Source organism: Mytilus galloprovincialis, chromosome 9 (genome assembly GCF_965363235.1).
Source record: "Mytilus galloprovincialis chromosome 9, xbMytGall1.hap1.1, whole genome shotgun sequence".
Taxonomy (NCBI): Eukaryota; Metazoa; Mollusca; class Bivalvia; order Mytilida; family Mytilidae; genus Mytilus; species Mytilus galloprovincialis.
In genome coordinates this window covers 44,363,707-44,381,462 of record NC_134846.1, presented here as the reverse complement: position 1 = coordinate 44,381,462, position 17,756 = coordinate 44,363,707, and the positions used below count along the sequence as shown (strand labels likewise).

At 33.3% G+C, this 17,756-nt stretch overlaps 1 protein-coding gene across 1 annotated transcript in view; it reads right to left on the bottom strand.

Moving 5' to 3' along the window:
- Positions 1-7,364: 7,364 nt before the first annotated feature.
- LOC143045081 (delphilin-like) overlaps positions 7,365-17,756 on the bottom strand; it is a 61,392-nt gene continuing 51,000 nt past the window's right edge. Inside the window, exons 27-31 of the mRNA XM_076217381.1 lie at positions 16,080-16,209; positions 15,404-15,456; positions 13,633-13,713; positions 10,909-11,073; positions 7,365-9,822 (exon numbers count right to left, since the gene is read on the bottom strand). Coding sequence (XP_076073496.1) covers positions 9,784-9,822; positions 10,909-11,073; positions 13,633-13,713; positions 15,404-15,456; positions 16,080-16,209 — 468 coding nt within the window. The 3' untranslated portion in view covers positions 7,365-9,783. The remainder of the gene's footprint in view (positions 9,823-10,908; positions 11,074-13,632; positions 13,714-15,403; positions 15,457-16,079; positions 16,210-17,756) is intronic.

Genomic DNA, 17,756 nt, shown 5'->3' with positions numbered 1-17,756 from the left:
TTTGATGTGTTTACTGACTTTAAAATTGAGTTTGTGAATGTGAACTCAATACAAGAGCATTTGCCATTACTAACATCATCATATTGATTTATTGATTGTTGGTTGCTTAACGTCCAGCGGCAAATGGTTCATGCATATTAAGGACGAGAACAAGTTCACAATAAATACAATACGTAGGTTGTTGTAATAGAGGCCATCTAGGATGATGGTCGGGGAAATTTGGACTGCTACTGAAAATGAGGATATATTGGATAGGGACAGAAATTTTGCCTTGCAACAGGCTACCTACGGACCCCTCAAAGAGTTGTTGCAAGGGTTCTTAACGTGCAAAGAGCGTGGCACTCTCTTTACACGAGGCATCGGATTTAACGTCCCCCACCTGACCGGACGTGACTGCGAACTTGATACATCCCGCACAGCCAAACGGACGCCCCACTTTAGCAAGCGTTTAACTGCCAGCCGGGAGAAGACCAAGTGACCATATTTCTATATTCCAGTCACCCTTGGGGTAACATCATCATATGTTATGATACAAAATAACATAATAAAAAAGTTTAAGCATATGTAAAATTAAAAATTTATTTCCATTGTCATCAATCAATAAAAAATATATTTAGCCATTTAAAAATATTGAGGGACAGTGACAATTAATTCTAATTTTTCTAAGACCTACATTCCGTAAGATTGTTTTCTCTGAGCCCAAACAATATACTAAGTGAGAGGGTTAGCGCTATAAAACCAGGTTTAATCCACCATTTTCTACTTTTCAAAATGCCTATACCAAGTCAGGAATATGACAGTTCTTGTCCATTCGTTTTTGATGCGTTTTGTTATTTGATTTTGCCATGTGATTATGGACTTTCCGAATTGATTTTCCTCTAAGTTCAGTATTTTTGTGATTTTACTTTTTTTCTAATATAATGATTTACAGTGTTCAATCCATTCTCGAATCAAAACATGTGTGGTTATATTAGGGTGCTAAAGTTATACATGTGTTATCTATCTAAGAGAAATATTCAAATTAAATTTCCTTGAAAATTACAACAATATTTCGAAATTAATTAATTAATTCTCAAATGGAATCAGTATAATGATAAATTCGTGAAGTATTCTACGGAACCTTCTGTTGTATGAGATTGCTGCTGTCAGTGTACAATTGTAATGTTGACTATAAAAAGTCAATTTTTCTGAACATACAAGAATTTTATTTCTTTTTTTCTGCTTTTTTTTTTATCTATTAAATCAAAGCATCTACAATTAACTCCTATAACACTTCATGGGGATTTACAAAACAGTTTTACTTACTGCACCAAAATATTGTCGACCTGTTACCTAGTATATATATGTAGAATCGCAGTGAATTATATCAAAGGAGGAACACGTGGAGGGATGCGCTACCTAAATAAAAATAAGAAGATCAGCAAAACCTTTACCGCATAGTAAGCTATGAAAGAATCCGAAATGACATGTAAAACTACACAGACGAGAAACCTAACAATCCAAATGACGGAGACGCCGACGCCACAACTCAATAAAGTTGTGAGATGTGATGTGATTGCCAATGAGACAACTACAATGTAGCTACCTGAGTTTAAATGAAGAGGATGTCAGTAATCTTAGGCATTCGTACGGAAAACGTGGAAATGTGAAACAAATCAAACGAAAAATGTTTCAGCCTTATTTATAACATAACAATTTACAAAAAAAAAATATGAAACACATGAACCAACGGCAACCATTGAACTACAGGCTCTTGACTTGTGACAGGTATATGAAAAATGTGGCGGAGTCAAACATGTCTGTGAGCGCTCAACACTAACCCAAACCTGGAACCGCCGTGTCACAGCACAACAAAAACCATAAAAAATCAGTTGAAGCTGGATAACTCAATAGATCAGTATTACTGGCCAATGTAAATTCATCAATCGAAGAGTGAGCTGATCCTGCTCAATGTGAGTCACCTGTCGTGTTATTTGTGAAATTACAAACCTAGTGATTTGGTCGAATGCGGTAGGTCATCCTCTGATAATTGGAACATATATTATCCGTTGTTTCCCTGTAATTGAGTGTGAGATGATTAAAAGTGTTCCATTTGTTGACAATAAAGTATTAGTCATTTGATTTTTGTCGAGCCTGCGACATTAATGTCGCGGAAGCGGGACAAAGCAAATCTTTATTCAGTCGTCGGTATTAATTGCGTCTTCGTCTTCGTTTTTTAGATTGTTTTTTTTTTCATTTTTTTCTCTCACATTTATAATTCCGAGATCTTTCATAGCTTACTATGTGGATGGGGTTTTGCTCATTGTTAAAGACATGTAGCTGTTTGCTTCTCAGTGATTTGGTATGTTTTGGAGACTGAGATTCTTATTGGCTATCATACCACATCTTCTTATTTTTATATAAGTATAAAGAAAGAAGACGTGGTATAATAGCCAATGAGACAATCTCCATAAGAGATTAAATGACACAGAAATTTACAATTATATGTTACCGTATGGCCTTCAACAATGAGCAAATCCCATACTGGCTAGTCCACTATAAAAGACCGCGAAATGATAAAGGTAAAACAATTCAAACGAGAAAATTAACGAACTTATTATTAAACAAAAACCAAACGAAAAATAAATATGTAACACATCAAACGACAACCACTGAATAACAGGCTCCTGACAGTGGGTAGGCACATATATATAGAATGTGGCGGGGTTAAACATGTTAGCGGGGTCTTCACCCTCCTCTAACCTGGGAAAGTGGTGTAAATTTACAACATAAGAATGACATATAAAAATCAATTAAAATAGACTTAACTCATCAGATGGAAACAAATAGAAATAATACACAGAGTGGACATGGCCGGGAACTTGTATATCCCAACATCAAAAAGACACGAAGTACAATTCTGGGAGTTTTGTTTTTGCAGTTAACAAAACTTTTTTGTCCTGATAAATTTATAAATCTCCATTTATGTTATAAACCACGTATCGTTGTATATGAGTTAATCTTTTAGATCAAGATAAAGCAACTACAGAAAATAATCTATTTTTATTATGTTGCAGAAAAAAATGTTGAGAGTCAACAGCAATCTCAGGCGATACAGAGGGTTCCGTGGAATCCTTCACGAGTTTAGTATAATACTGATTCCATTTGAGAACTAAGGAAAATAAACGGCCTGACTAAATGGTGGGGGTATATCCCCCTTATGTCCGAAATATTGTTATTTTTTTAGTACTTTTTTCTGATATTTGACTGCCGTTCCCCCTTTCATACAAAATAACTCACAATGGAAGCACATTAAATGAACGAAATATGGAAATCGATTTAAAAATAAACCTATGTATTTCCAAAGTAGTCACGTGGTTCTACCTCATCTTCAAATAAACAAGTTGTCGACTTAATCAATTACCAAGTTAAATTCATCATGTCGACTTCTTATTACTATGTCATTACATTTATAATAGCAAGTCGTCATTGTAATGCAATTATTTCTTCATTATCCCAACAAGATGAATTCTCGTGATGTTTAGATTCCAGCTTATAACACACAACATAACTAATAATTCCGACTTATAAGTAACAAAATAACTTTACAAGGGGTGTACCATATGCGCTTCCATACATAATGATTTGATTCCAGCTTATAACACACAACTTAAGTAATAATTCCGACTTAATTACAACAAAATAACTTTACAAGGGGTGTACCATATGCGCTTCCATATGAATCAGAGTAATCGTTTACAAAGTAGGATTTATCCCTCCCTAAGACAAGATACTTGTATCTACGTTGGCCATTCTTTTTTATGAAACAAAGCAATACCAACTCTTTCAATTTGTCTTTTGGTTTAGAATGTGGAATACTTGTGTAAAGTGAAGAAAAGTCAAATGTATTAATACTATTGCAAGATGAAAGAGAGTTAGATTATATGTACTCTAAAAGATCTTTGGAATTTTTTTAGTATTCACATCTGATTCACGCCACCTCTAGAATAGGCAGTTTCGCAATAACTTTGAAGTCCGGCTTTGATTGCTGATAAAATAGATGTTAATAATTTAGAAATAGGTTTCATGGAGCACTTGGAAGACCCAGCAATATACCGTTGTTTGTAAGGACACTTAGTTATGTAGTTTAGGTACCTAATACAGTGATGGAAGATCCAGTTTTTCATCTTTGGTTGAAATTCCAAAAACATAGAACAGACCTATGATTATCCAGGATTTCCTCTTTGGTAAGTGTCGTGAGGGTATATATGTTGAGTTTCCAAGTGAATTATCAATACCTAATTCGTCTTTCAGGCAGTTAATGTAAAGAGTGTTACACACAAAAACGATGTTGTTTGGGGCTTTATCTGCGGGGACATATTTGTCATGGAGGTAGGATAAGTGGGTCTTTGAAGCTTGACGTAGCATGGGCATTGATAGACCCATTCAGTTTCTTAATTCTGATTTGTATCAACGACCTCACAGCCTTAATTCCTTCGGAAAGAGTGTCTACGTCTTCCTTCTCGCGCTAAGCCCATTGCCTGACATAATCCTCGACTGAATCCATAAAAATTTTGAAGTTGTATTTCCAATTGATGCATGATTTAGGCTCACGATATTTCGGAACTTTCAATAAACCATCAGCTGACTAATAGACATTAACATATATATGCCTTGCAATGATTCTATTTACTAATTGTTGTACTTCCATTATTTATAAAAAAAAAAAAAAAAAAAAAAACCCAAAGAAAATAAGATATTTTGTTTTGAATATTCGTTTTAAACTGCTGCTGAACAATGACAAGCGGACAAGGACCAAATACATATGCCAGATGGAAATGTAGGACTACAAGGAATATGTGTGGGGTGTTTCTAAGTCGTCTACCTATTGAATGAACTCAAAAAGTTCAAAAAGTCAGTGCTAACCAATTAGCATCACAGACAATTACTGTTCAGTCTCCTTCTTCATATCTTGAATTCTATTTTCTATAACTCCCGTTAGCGCCATGTGTCACATAGGGCGCGAATGGAAAGCCTTCCGTCTGAGTCTGTCTGCTGCTGCTTAACTTGTTGTGCTTCCCCCCATGTTCTCCATTCAAATACTGTTCTTTCCTTGTCTACCTTTCGTCTCCAAGTTTCCTTTGGTCTTCCTACATTTCTCTTTCCTGGTGGTGTCCACGTCAAGCAAGGCGATTTTACAATCCTTCCATGGGTCCATCCTCATGATGTGACCTATCCAATTCCATCTCCTGGTCTTAATGGTGTTGGTTATGCTGCACATGTTGGCTTTTTGTAGCAGTATTCGTTGGATATCATAGTTGGCCAAAATATCTTGAAGATTCTACGCAAGTTCCTGGTGTTAAAGGTGTTAGTCTATCTCCATCTCTCTTGATTATTTTCCAACATTCTGCCCCATATAGCAACACTGATACTACATTGCTTTTGTAAATTTTCAATTGGTGTTTCCACTGTATTGGTTTGATGTCCATATTTTTTTTATAGTATGCTGCTCTTGCTTTTTTAATTATATTCGTAACGTCGGCTTTTGCATTGTCGGTGGTATCTATGACCGCTCCAAGGTATGTACAGCTGTTTACTATCTCTATTTCTTCGTTGTCCAATGGTAATAGGCTGGATGTTGTTTGTCTTTACACACAATATTTTACTTTTTTTCTTGTTTTTTTTTAAATCCAGTTGTTTTGACTACCTTTTGTATATCGTCTGTGTTGGCTTGCAGTTGTGTTCTTGTTGCTGACAGGAGAGCAAGATCATCTGCAAAATTAAGATCTTCTAATACATCTAGTCTTTCCCATTTGATACCACGCTGTTTCTGTGTTGTTGGTTTCATTGTCTAGTCTATAACCAGTAAGAAAAGGAATCCAGACATTACACATCCATGTCTGACTCAAGATTTAATGTGGAATCATTCTGAATGTATACATCGAGATATTGAATGAGGGTCGGTTGAAGACAAAAGAGATGATTTCACCTTCCCAATTACGAATCTTTTATTTCTATGTAGCAATATTCCAGCAGCGCGTGCATACAGAATATATATCTCGGCCCAATTGATACGAAATTCCAATACGATGTTCCTTATGTCGTTATTACAATCCCCTTCCTTTTTCACGAATCTGACCAACCGAATAAGACTACTTACCGGGTTTGTAATAACATGAGCAACACGACAGGTGCCACATGTGGACCAGAATCTGCTTACCCTTCCGGAGCACCCGAGATCATCCCCAGTTGTTGGTGGGTTCGTGTTGCTTACACTCTAGTTTTCTATGTGTCTTGTGTACTATTATTTGTCTGTTTGTCTTTTTTCTTTTTTGGTCATTGCGTTTTCAGTTTATTTTTGATCCACGAATTTGACTGTACTTCTGGTATCATTCGCCCCTATTCCATGTTTTCTTGTTTCTGCTCAAAGTCAGAAACCAGCAGTTAAGTGTAAAACATTGGGAGGTTTGCGATGTATATCAGTGAGACATCAACCTAATCACATTTATGAGAAGTCTTTTTAAAATAAAAATTGTTTTTTTTGTAATTGGAAAAACTTGATATTAATGAGTTATCCTTGGAAGTCTGCTATTGCGTCCCCAATTTTCTAGACAAAAGTTGATTTAGAGCTTGAGATATTGTATTTACACCAGCCCTTTTTTAATAGCATAAAATCACAACAGCCTTTTGAGACTCATTGTACATTAACCTAAATATGGAAAGTTCCATTATCTGCTGGGTTCCAAGGATAATTGAAATATAGAGAGTCCTTTATCAAATTGCAAAATCAAAAGCTAAAATGAATGGCATTCACTTAAACAACTTTTTTCTTTCTTTTCTTTAAACCCTTTTAAATATCTTAGAGGAATAAGGGCTTGAGATAAAATGCTTGTAATATTTTGAATGAAATATTTACTACTTTCTAGAATGTTCTTTTGACCTAGGTGGAATCAGTGATTCTTCACCTCATCATTAATAATGCATCCAGTGCATGTGATATAAGAAACAACTGGCAAGGTATAGTAAAAAGGAAACAACCATGTTATAACATGGAAAGGCATATAGAATATGGAAACACAAAACAATAAAAATGCACCAAATTCAGCAGTAGTCCCTTTCCATTCAAATAAGCCTTAAATGCCTAATGCCTAAACAAACTTGTTTTTATGTCCAATAAATCATATGCAAACTATCCTAAACCAATATTTTCTGAAGGATGTTTTTACACAAGGGGAAACTTTTATACAACTCACTTCATACAAAGAATGATTAAACATATTTATTTTTATCACATTTATAACTATAACAAAACACAAAAAAACAAACATGATTGTAAATGTAGACATTAAGGAGGTAGACCTAGGTTAAGGGAAATAGCTCTTAAAATCAACAGTACGTTTGTGTCAACGATTTTCATAAATATATTCTAAGCTTCTAGGTTACATAGATTATTTCCAATCTGTTTCAGGTAAATGCTTAAAATACATTGATGAACTTGACTTTTACAAACGCTTAACGGATTTAAAGAGTTATCTCCCTGAACCAAGGTCTACCCCCTTAAAAGAAACATGATTGTAAAAGTAAATATAGAAAATTGTAAAAATAACTATATTACTACATTTATCACATGTGATAGCTTATATTATTGCACTTTTTAATGACAAGGAATTGAAACAATATGGACTAGAATTATCTTGACTACTTCATTTCTATAACAATTTTTTTTTTTATAATACAACTGTTCTCGTTTAAAAATGCATAATAATGAGGATTCATTTATCTTGGTTTTTTTTGGACTAGACTTTTTTCATACGTTTAGGGTGGATGAATAGGGGGTGCATATTATAAACAAATGCATATAATAAATGGCAGAGATTGGTTATGGCTTTTAATGCCTCTTCTCCTCTCTCTTCCCACCCCCCATCTATTCTTTACAGATATTATTTTTTCTTAGAATTAATCAACTCAAATGAGCTGAAAATGCAGCTATTCAAACATTAAGTTGGTAATGAAATCAGGGGCAAATTACAATCATGGACATTAGGGGCAAACATATTTTTGATTTGGGATAAAAAAAATCACAATAATATTTGTACATACATGTATTCATTTTAAATAAACACAGGTAACAAAAAGATAATTAATAACGAATATGTAGAAAACTTGGAAAAACAAACACAATGCAAATAATGTAAAATTTCTTCATATTTGAAGTTATAAGTCTAATTAAACCTAATCGTTTTTTAAATACCTTTTACTATCCCATTTTATACATGAAATTAAGAAAATATTTTTATAGCAATGTTTTAATATAAATCCAACAAACAACAGGAATGCAAAATGATCATGATTATCAGAGACAAAAATCTATGAAAAGGAACAACATTTTGAGATCAAAGTTCATTTTGTGACATTGAATTTCAGATGTATGATAATCAAAGGTGTTTTCTTTGTGAAATGCTTCACTGTTGTTAGTATTGGATAATATTTCTGAATTTTTAGCATTTTAATTGCATTGCAAACAATTTTACGACTGTGTATGAAAATAAGAAGATGTGAAATGATTGTCAATGAGACAAATATCCGTTAGAAAAAAATGATCACTACGTCTTCCCTCAACTATAAAATTGAGAATGGAAATGGTGAATGTGTCAAAGAGACAACAACCCGACTATAGAGCAAACAACAGCAGAAGGCCACCAATGGGTCTTCAATGTAGCGAGAATATGTCTATGTGAGACAAAACTATCTTAAAGTTATACATGTTTCAATGAATTCTTATTAAGAACCTATTTGAAATATTTGTGATATCAAGCACCTGAATCAAATGGCCTAGGCTTAATGTCTACTTAGCAAGGCTGAAATTGACTCAAGTTTATGGACTCATTAATCATTGCAATTGAATATAGTAAAATCTATGAAGTTTGTAAACCAAAAAAATAAGTTAAAAGTGAATGAATTGTAACTTTGTGATGTAAAGTTTCATAGTTAAAAAGTAAATCTAAAACAAAAAGAGATCATCGCTGTCTCAATTTTATATGAAATCCAATAGTGTCATCAATAATAACAAAAGTATACGCATATCTAGTAAGGGAAATAACTCAAACTTTCTTACTACAAAAATAAAGATGCAACAATTAATGAAATTTTTTCTTCAGCATGAGGTGGGATTGTAAAGCAAGCTATGTGCAATGATAAGGTAAGGTAAAATGTTAACTAGACCTGTATTCATTATTGAAAGAAAAACAGTGTTTAATCAGTTTTAAATTGTGAATTATTTCCCTTTGATAACACATTTGGCTTAGTAATACAAAATCTAGGCTTAAATAATTTGATATTTTCTTGTGTACCATAAAAATTGAAAGATTAACACTATTGACTAAGTGGGCTATTACAAAGAGTAGCAATCATTAGAAAATTTGAATGAATATTTAGTTCATGTGCTTACATTCTTTAAAATAATACACAAGTACATGTGAGGAACAAATGTGATTTTCATGTTGTGTAATTTTAATGAAATATAGTTACACTTTAACTATTAAAAACCTTATGTACAATATTTCAAATATTTTTTTTTATCATCTATAGTAACTATAAATCAAATAAAAATCAAATCATTATCACCAAAGAGCAGATAACTGTGGATAATCATACAGAAGTCAAATTCTTTCTAAGATTTTACATTATCTTAACTGTAGTGGAAAATTTGGTGGTATGTTTGAAAAAAAATCTTTTGTTTCCTTCTGCTTCCATCATTTATTAGAGATGCTGCCTTTAAAAACCTAGGTACAAATGTATTTCCTGTCAATGTCTTTTGTACATCAAATTATACCTATGTGCTTTCTGAAAAAAAGATACGAGTCCATTATTTATTATTGTTTTGAGGGGTGGGAAATTTTTATAAAACATTTTTAGTGATGCAAAATGAAACAAAATATTCAAAAATGAGGCTTTTCATTTTTTTACATAAATATGGCCGTTAGTTTTTCTCGTTTGAATTGTTTTACACTGTCTTATCGGGGCCTTTTATAGCTGACTATGCGGTATGGGCTTTGCTCATTGTTGAAGGCCATACGGTGACCTATAGTTGTTAATGTCTGTGTCATTTTGGTCTTTTGTGGATAGTTGTCTCATTGGCAATCATACCACATCTTTTTTATATTTATCATACCAATATATCCACATTGACAACTGTATAAAAATTACAGTTACAAATTCATTTTACAATGAATAAGTTTGAATGATACTGGGGGAAGGATGCAAATTTTCAGATGCTAGATTGCAGCTCCAATATTTTTGGGCTAAATCAAACTTTAAGTCAAGCTAGCTATAAAAACAATTTTAAGCCACCATTTTCTACATAAGTTAATGCATCTACCAAGTCAGGAAGATAATATATATTTTCCATTCGTTTGATGTGTCTGAGCTTTTGATTTTACCGTTTGTTAAGGGACTTTTAATTTTGAATTTTTCTTGGATTCAGTATTTTTCTTTTTTTTCTTTATTTATTCTAAAGTTAAAAAGCCCTATAATATATATAATCTAAATAATTCAGTATTCTCTTTTGATATAAGATCATATAAACTATATTGTCGTGTGTTTGTTTTTGTACCTTGTCTAGAGGTATAGGGGGAGGGTTGAGATCTCAAAAAAAATGTTTAACCCCACTGCATTTTTGTGCCTGTCCCAAGTTAAGAGCCTAAGGCCTTTGACAGTCTTGTAAGATTTCTTGTGTATAATTCACAGTTTAGTATGAAGTCCATTACCACTGAACTAGTATACATATTTGTTTAGGGGCCAGCTGTAGGACACCTGGTGTGGGAGTTTCTCACTGCCTTGTAAACCCATTGGCTGTTGTCTGCTCTAAGTCAGGTTGTTGTCTCTTTGACACATTCCCAATTTCCATTCTCAATTTTATAAAACACTTACCTCAAATTTTATTATAAAATCTGCAAAAATACCGAAGAATTCTGTGGTGGTAATATTCTTTGGATCTTCCCCAAAGTATTGTACAACATGGTGGAAATCTTCCATTGCATTAGCCTGAAGTCTGAATAGAGCTTGCACCTCATCTGATGCTTCTGATATAAAATGCTGTAAACAGTCAAGGAAATACCTATATGTTTGCATGGGAAAAGATTAAAAAGGGCCTAGGCTACTAATTTTAGTCTTATTGATATTCTTAAGTTTTCTACTGAAAAGGACCATAATGCATATGTTAATCTTTCATATGGTGACAGGCTGTACCCCTGGTTTGAATGGCTGTACCATATGAATCACAAGCTCTCTAACTTTTAGCTAACTGGATGAATCAAAATATGCTAACAGGTGTCAATGAAATTGACAACTTGTGGAATGTGAAAGGTACTCAAAGGGGATTTTCGTTTAAAAGAAACTAGAGGCTCTAAAGAGCCTGTGTCGCTCACCTTGGTCAATGTGAATATTAAACAATAGACACAGATGGATTCATGAAAAAATTGTGTTTTGGTGATGGTGATGTGTTTGTAGATCTTACTTTACTTAACATTCTTGCTGCTGACAATTATCTCTATCTATAACAGTACTTTCTGTGGAAAATGTTATTGAAAATCTTCAAATTTTAAGAAAATTGTTAAAAATTGACTATGAAGGGCAATAACTCCTTAGGGGGTCAATTGACTATTTTGGTCATAGTGACTTATTTTTAGTTCTTACTTTGCTGTACAGTATTGCTGTTATCTCTATCTATAATAATATTCAAGATAACAAAAAAAACAGCAAAATTTCCTCAAAATTACCAATTCAGGGGCAGCAACCTAACAACCGATTATCCAATTCATCTGAAAATTCCAGGGCAGATAGATCGTGACCTGATCAACAATTTTACTTCCTGCCAAATGCTTTGGTTTTTGAGTTATAAGCCAAAAACTGCATTTTACCCCCATGTTCTATTTTTAGCCATGGCGGCCATCTTGGTTTGTTGGCCGAGTTACCGGACACATTTTTTTAACTAGATACCCCAATTATGGCTAAGTTTGGTTAAATTTGGCCCAGTAGTTTCAGAGGAGAAGATTTTTCTAAAAGATTACTAAGATTTGCTCTAAATGCTTTGGTTTTTGAGTTATAAGCCAAAAACTGCATTTTACCCCTATGTTCTATTTTTAGCCATGGCGGCCATCTTGGTTGGTTGGCCGGGTCACCGGACACATTTTTTTAACTAGATAGGCCAATAATGATTATGGCCAAGTTTGGTTAAATTTGGCCCAGTAGTTTCAGAGAAGAAGATTTTTCTAAAAGATTACTAAGATTTAAGAAAAATTGTTAAAAATTGACTATAAAGGGCAATAACTCCTAAAGTGGTCAACTGACCATTTTGGTCATGTTGACTTATTTGTAGATCTTACTTTGCTGAACATTATTGCTGTTTACAGTTTATCTCTATCTATAATAATATTCAAGATAATAACCAAAAACAGCAAAATTTCCTTAAAATTATTAATTCAGGGGCAGCAACCCAACAACGGGTTGTTCGATTCATCTGAAAATTTCAGGGCAGATAGATCTTGACCTGATGAACAATTTTACTCCTGTCAGATTTGCTCTAAATGCTCTGGTGTTTTAGTTATAAGCCAAAAACTGCATTTTACCCCTATGTTCTATTTTTAGCCATGGCGGCCATCTTAGTTGGTTGGATGGGTCACGCCACACATTTTTTAAACTAGATACCCCAATGATGATTGTGGCCAAGTTTGGATTAATTTGTCCCAGTAGTTTCAGAGGAGAAGATTTTTGTAAAAGATAACTAAGATTTACGAAAAATGGTTAAAAATGGACTAAAAAGGGCAATAACTCCTAAAGGGGTCAACTGACCATTTCGGTCCCGTTGACTTATTTGTAAATCTTACTTTGCTGAACATTATTGCTGTTAACAGTTTATCTCTATCTATAATAATATTCAAGATAATAACCAAAAACAGCAAAATTTCCTTAAAATTATCAATTCAGGGGCAGCAACCCAACAACGGGTTGTCCGATTCATCTGAAAATTTCAGGGCAGATAGATCTTGACCTGATAACCAATTTTACCCCATGTCAGATTTGCTCTAAATGCTTTGGTTTTTGAGTTATAAGCCAAAAACTGCATTTTACCCCTATGTTCTATTTTTAGCCATGGCGGCCATCTTGGTTGGTTGACCGGGTCACCGGACACATTTTTTAAACTAGATACCCCAATGATGATTGTGGCCAAGTTTGGTTAAATTTGGACCAGTAGTTTCAGAGGAGAAGATTTTTGTAAAAGTTAACGACGCCAGACGACGACGGACGACGGACGACAGACGCCGGACGCCGGACGCCGGACGCCAAGTGCTGAGAAAAGCTCACTTGGCCCTTTGGGCCAGGTGAGCTAAAAATGAAAATTTATTTTTTAATCATTAGAGAAACAGATTCTTACATAGTTACTCGTGGATTATCGAATTTATCCAATCTTGATAGTTTAAATTATAAATTTTAAAGTCCTCGCCGAGGTTTGGACTTTAAAATTGATAATTTAACTATCTCGATGGGATAAATCCGATAATCCACTGGTATCAATGCAAGAATCTATATTTATATATTACAATTCAGGTCAATATAAGTTTCAAGCCCAATATCAATACTGATAATAAAGGATACACCCATTACATCCTGGAATCTGTCATTTACACCAATTCTTGTCTTTTGAGATCCATACTTCTCTAATGTATTGGAGATTTCCTGCAAAAATATTTATTTAGTTAAAAAGAAAATTACTTACTTACATATCTACAGTTGATCATTATTATTTCAATGGTAATTATGAACCACAAAGGAGTAGGTTCAGTAAGAACCCTTTTTGGCCCCAAAATATAGCAGTTTTACAAAATTGTTAAAATGTATACTTTAAGTTATTTATTGGACAGTAGAATGCTTCTGCTAAATAAATATGGGCTGTGTTTGACAATACAATGCACATATATCAGGTACTAGCATCATTAAGTCATGCTAAATTACTGAAATCTTCACAATTTTAGCATTTTAGTTATATTTTAGACAATTTCTGTCTTAAATGAAAGTGGCCGCATTCGTGTTCATTCTTAATATTGAAATGTTAGTTGTATTTGATGATAATACATAACATATATAAAGGTTGAGGATGAACACGGATGCGGCCACTTTCATTTTTGACAAAAACCATCTGAAAATGTGACAATTTTTGGCATATTTGATAGATTTTTCATATTTTAGCTAGAATCGGGGCGTTTTTAATGAGTAAATCAGTTAAAATCTTTTACATATACTTATTGAATCAACTAAAAAGACACTTGAGTGTTTAAAAAGTGTCTAAAATCTTTCGTCAGATGAACTTGAAATTTGAGGCCAAAATCGGCCCTTACTGGACCTACTCCTTTGATCGTTCAACTAAGTAAATATTTTCTATAGGCTTGTATCCAGAATTTGGCAAAACCAAAACCAAAAAATATTAATGGAAAATAATTATTTTTGAAAACTTGAATTATAAAAACTAAATAAAAAAATATTGAGTCATTTAACATAAAAAAATCATAGAATTTGTGTTATATAATTGAATGAAAAATTTGCAATACAATTCAACATTAAAAATTCATGTAGCTGTTTAACAATAATTTGTATGACTGAAATTCTTAATGAATCAATTATTACAGTACAAGATACTGTTGTTAAAACAAGTGAAACTGCGAGCTACTGCTCACTGATGATACCCCCGCCGCAAGTGGATAATATTAATAGTGTAAAAATATTCAAGTGTTCGGTAAACAGGAAGTTGTCGAGTGATGAATCTGAAAACGCATCACACGGTATAGTTGACTTATATAAATCCTGAAACCAAATTTCAGAAATCCTTGTATTGTAGTTCCTGAGAAAAATGTGACGAAAATTTTCAACTTGGCTATCATGTGTAAAATCATACAAGTGTTCGGTAAACAGGAAGTTGTCGAGTGATGAATCTGAAAACGCATCACACGGTATAGCTGACTTATATAAATCCTGAAACCAAATTTCAGAAATCCTTGTATTGTAGTTCCTGAGAAAAATGTGACGAAAATTTTCAAATTGGCTATCATGTGTAAAATCATACAAGTGTTTGGTAAACAGGAAGTTGTCAAGTGATGAATCTGAAAACGCATCACACGGTATGGCTGACATATATAAATGTTCTTACCAAATTACAGAAAGGGTGGATCTGTAGTTCCTGAGAAAAATGTGACGAAAGTTTCATGGGACGGACTGACTGACGGACGGACGGACTGACGGACAGACAGAGGTAAAACAGTATACCCCCCCTTTTTTAAAGCGGGGGTATAATAATAAGTCCAGCTGTTATGATTCAAGTAGTCATTTTGGATACTTTTATCTGACTTACCTGTAAAACTTTTATCTGACTTACCTGTAAAACTTTTCTCAGTTCTTGGATTTCCTGATTTACCATTATATCAGAAACTACAATGAATATAACATTTTTTTTATTATATTATTGTAATAATAAACCAATTTTTAAGACGTTTCGGCCATTGGCCTTCTTCAGTTCTTTATTTTTCTTCACAACTACATGGCTGTCATTTTTTTCTTTCTCAAACATTAAGATGTTATAGACATTTTTTTTATCAAAAACTTTCTATAATGTCACATTAACAACAAGAAGGTACAGCGCTTGTTACATTACTTTTGTACTTTTTCCTTTCTTATTACATCTTTCTTGTTTTAGTGATTAATATATTGCTTCAATATTCAAGTTTTCTGGGATTTGTTTGTTTATAATTTGTTTAGAGGGAGGGTATAGTTAACATTTTAACAAAAACCCTTTAAATAATAATCTCACTAATCTTATTCATTTCCAAGGCTTTGAAATAGTTAGTCAATATAATTTTTTTTCTTCACTAAACATTTGCAATGATTTACTCTAAATCTTACAAAAAACTTTTAACATGAAATAAGCAGAAATCAAATATTAAGTAGAAAAGCCTTATTACAAAATTAAATTTCATCTTGTAGCAATGGCTAATGTGACAAAATCTCTTTTAAGAAGTTGATTGGAGCCAAAAATATATCTTTTTACACCTTACCTTTAGCAGCTTCAGGTATACTACTTAATTCTTCTCCAACAGCTAAAACTTCAGGAAACTTGACATAAACAGCATTGGCAAGGACATGTAAAAATGTTGTCTTATTGTCACTGGTCTTAGTTACTTCTAACTGTAAAATATATAGTTGATATATACTTAATAGTAATAATAATTGTACTTTTGTAGGGGAACAGTACAATTCTGTTGCAACTGATTTTCCTCCTCAATAACAGCAGGTTTGTCTCAGATAAATCACATTTTTTTTAATAGATTAATGGGAACATCATCATAACTTCAGGAATGTTAAATTAGTACACTACATCTTTACATTTCAAAGATGGAATATACATGAAAACAATGTAAACTTTTCAGTTACTCTGAAGAAATAAGAATTATTCATTTAAAATTAGATAACCTTGAAAAGTGGAAAATATCTTATATAAAAAATTTGTAAGGGTTCTGCGGAACTCAGTGTTTCGCCTACTTTTGCTGTTAATAGCAGGCTCAACAAAAATGAGGAAAAAAATTAATAAAAATATTCCTCTTGATACTATCTTTTGATTGTAAGAAGTTTCTGTTCAAGTTTGGTAAAAATCCAGGATAGTTTATGAATCATATAAATGTTTTAAAACTTTAACTGCAGACTGTATGTTATGTTAACTGGAAGAACTAGATATCATTGAGATGGGAGCCATCTCTGTGGGCCCGCTGTGAATAATGTGCATTAAAAAATTGTATCTTTACCAAAGGACATGGGTTTGTCAACTGAAACCAAAGTTTTTGACCTTGACCTTTGACCTAGGAAGTTGCACATAAATTATGACACACCCTTTGGTGTTGGTTTATATACATGTCAAGTATAAACTTTGAAATGATAACGGTTCTCAAGATATAGAGCGGACACGATCTTTACCATAGGACATGGGGTTGTCAACTGAAACCAAAGTTTTTGACCTTGACCTTTAACCTAGGAAGTTGTACATAAATTATGACACACCCTCTGATCTTGGTTTATATACATTTCAGGTATAAACTTTAAAATGATAACGGTTCTCAAGATATAGAGCGGACACGATCTTTACCATAGGACATGTGGTTGTCAACTGAAACCAGTTTTTGACCTTGAACTTTGCCCTAGGCAGTAGTTCATAAATTATGACACACCCTCTGGTGTTTGTTCATATACATGTCAAGTATAAACTTTGAAATCATAACGGTTCTCAAGATATAGAGCGGACACGATCTTCACCACAGGACACAGGGTTGTCAACTGAAACCAAAGGTTTTTGACCTTGACCTTTGACCTAGGAAGTTGTACATTCATCATGACACGCCCTCTGGTGGTGGTTAATAAACATGTAAAGTATAAAGTATGAAATCATAATGGTTCTCTAGATATGGAGCGGACACAAAGTGTTACGGACGGATGGACGGACGGGCAGACGGATCACTATAGGGCGACCCGCCTTTGGCGGGGCCCTAAAAACTAAGTCAATTTATAAGTAAAATACAAAAAACAGGTACAAAGCTTTAACAAAATTTCCTTCTTGATACAGGTTTTGATCATAAACAAGCTTCTGTCCAAGTTTGGTACAAATCCAGGATAGTTTAAGAAAGGTATAAAAATTTTAAAAACATTAACCACAGAGTGAATGTTATGTTCCTGGCAGAAAAACT